This window comes from Nicotiana tabacum, chromosome 14, assembly GCF_000715075.1.
Source record: "Nicotiana tabacum cultivar K326 chromosome 14, ASM71507v2, whole genome shotgun sequence".
Classification (NCBI taxonomy): Eukaryota; Viridiplantae; Streptophyta; class Magnoliopsida; order Solanales; family Solanaceae; genus Nicotiana; species Nicotiana tabacum.
Window position 1 is genome coordinate 43,367,014 of NC_134093.1, and position 2,587 is coordinate 43,369,600.

General features: G+C 41.6%; 1 protein-coding gene across 1 annotated transcript; it reads right to left on the minus strand.

Moving 5' to 3' along the window:
• Positions 1-679: 679 nt before the first annotated feature.
• On the minus strand, positions 680-1,222 carry LOC142168917 (uncharacterized). The gene has a single exon (XM_075230092.1). It carries the CDS (start codon positions 1,220-1,222, stop codon positions 680-682), a length of 543 nt encoding a protein of 180 aa, XP_075086193.1.
• Between the last annotated feature and the right edge of the window lie 1,365 nt (positions 1,223-2,587).

Below are 2,587 nucleotides of genomic sequence, written 5' to 3' on the forward strand. Positions count from 1 at the left end.
GCTTCACTGGTCCCATCACTGAACTTGCACTCCAACTATTTTGTCTTGGTCCTAGTCAACTTGAACCTTTTAGATTCTAGGGTCTATCTCTAAACCACCTGTATCGCTTTTACACCTCTTCGTATCTCGTCAATCAGTATAATATCATATGTGAATAACATACCATGGCACCTCCCCTTGAATGTGGCGTGTCAGTGTATCCATTTCCAAGGTAAATAAAAACGGGCTGAGAGCTGACCCCTGGTGCAACCCCATCCCAACTAGGAAGTGGTCCGAGTCTCCCCCCACTGTCCTCACCCGGGTCATAGCTCTATCATACATGTCTTTAATCACCCTATAGTAAGCAATAGGAACACCCCTAGCCTCCAAACATCTCCATAAAACCTCCCTAGAAACTTTGTCGTATGCATTCTCTAAATCAATGAACATCATATGTAAGTCCCTTTTCCTATCCATATACATCTCCACCAACCTCCTCATAAGGTGAATGGCTTCCGTAGTCGAATGCCCCGGCATGAATCTGAACTGGTTTTCGAAAATAGATACACTCATCCTCACCCTCGCTTCCACTACCCTCTCCCAAACTTTCATATTATGGCTTAGCAACTTGATGCCCCTATACTTAGCAATTTTGAATATCGCTCGTGTTCTTGTACAATGGAATTATCGTACTATATCTTCATTCATCAGGCATCCTTTTCATCTTAAAAATGACGTTAAACAACTCAGTGAGCCATTCTAAGCCCGCCCTGCCTATGCTCTTCCAAAATTCCACAGGAATTTCATCTGGCCCGGTCGCTCTTTCCCTGATCATCTTATGCATTGCCCCCTCGACCTCCTCAATCTTAATACGCTTACAATAGCCAATATCATGACAACTTTCAGAGTGCTCCAAATCACCCAACACAATATCTCTATCCCCCTCCTCATTCTGGAGCTTATGGAAGTATGCCTGCCATTTACGTCTAATATGTGTCTCTTCCATCAATACTCTGCCTTCCTCGTCCTTAATGCACTGTACTTGATCTAGGTCACAAGCCTTCCTCTCCCTCACCTTGTCTAGCCTGTACAGCTTCTTATCCCTATCCTTGATCCTAAGTTCTTCATATAAACGTCCAAACGCTGCCGCCTTAGCCTCCGTAACCGCTAGATTTTCCTCCTTCTTGACCTTCTTGTACCCCTCCCTATTCGTCCTCTTCTTCTCCTCACCGTTGCTCTCCATCAACTTCAGCTAGACCACTTTCTTGGCTTCTACTTTTCCTTTGACTTCTTCATCCCCCCACCAGTCCCCCTTGTGGAAATATATGACGAAGTTTAAAGAAAGCATGTAAATGAACAAAATATCACTCTGTTTCATCATATAAATAACATCAAGGAAATCACCCTCAAACCATCACTTAAACATCATGAAGAACGCCATCCTTATTTCGTCGCATGTGAAATAATCAAGAAATGCCATCCTTATTTCACCACATGCTCATGATCAAGATCACCACCCTTATTTCGCAACATGTGCAAGCCCGAGAGCGCCACCCTTATTTCGCCATATGTGCACAATAATAATCACAATCGCATGGAAAAGTCCTCGTGCCAACACCCAATCAATCTGCCCAATATGTCCATATGTACCACAATAATCATAATGTAATAGGCCAAATTACCATAAAAAACATAAGCTCTTAATCTATCAATAAGGTGCACAAGGACATGACAATAATAATAAAAATACAGATGGGTGTTCAACATATAAAGTGTGACTATGGCTAAATCAAGTATGGCAATCAAGTTCATGTAGTCACCAAATGATTAAGCATGTTTTATATAAATCATATCATCAAAATAAGGCATATTAATAGCCTAAGGTCTAATCCGGTCATAAATCCCCCATAGCACCCACGTAAACGCTCGTCACCTCGCGTACATTTTGATTTTCACATAACACAAATAGGAAAACAAGACCAAATCCTAAGGGGTACTCCCCATCCCCTCCCCCCTCCCCCACAAGGTTAGGCAAGATACTTACCTCAAACATGCTAAATCAATACTCCAAAAATGCTTTTCCTTCAGAAACCACCTCCGACTGGCTCGAATCAAACAAAAACAACTCAATAACGCCAAACAAAGCCATATGAAACAACTCCAAACAATAAAGCTTCGATCTTTAAACAAATTCCCAAAAGTCAACCCGATCCCACACAGTCAAAACCTGAGTCAAGGGATAAATCCGGACTACCCATAACCCCACGATTCCAAATATATGATTAGATTTCAAAACCGAGTCCAAATCGACTCCCAAATCTCTTAATTTCACTCTCTTAAATTATAGACACCCCCCCCCCCAAATTTTGCTTTAAAATTCCAAGTTTTGGGTGTAGAAATCTATGTAGAATCGAGATATAAAGCCAAATCCGAGTGACAATTGCTTACCTCCAATGTAGTAATGAATTTGCTCTCCAAAATTCCACCTCTCGAAGTTTGGGTCTCAAAATATGAAATAATGGGTCTAAGTCTAGAAATTAGAACTCTTAAATCCTGCTCTAGGGATAGCCTATGCAAATACGGAAACTACCTCGCGTTTGCGAAATGC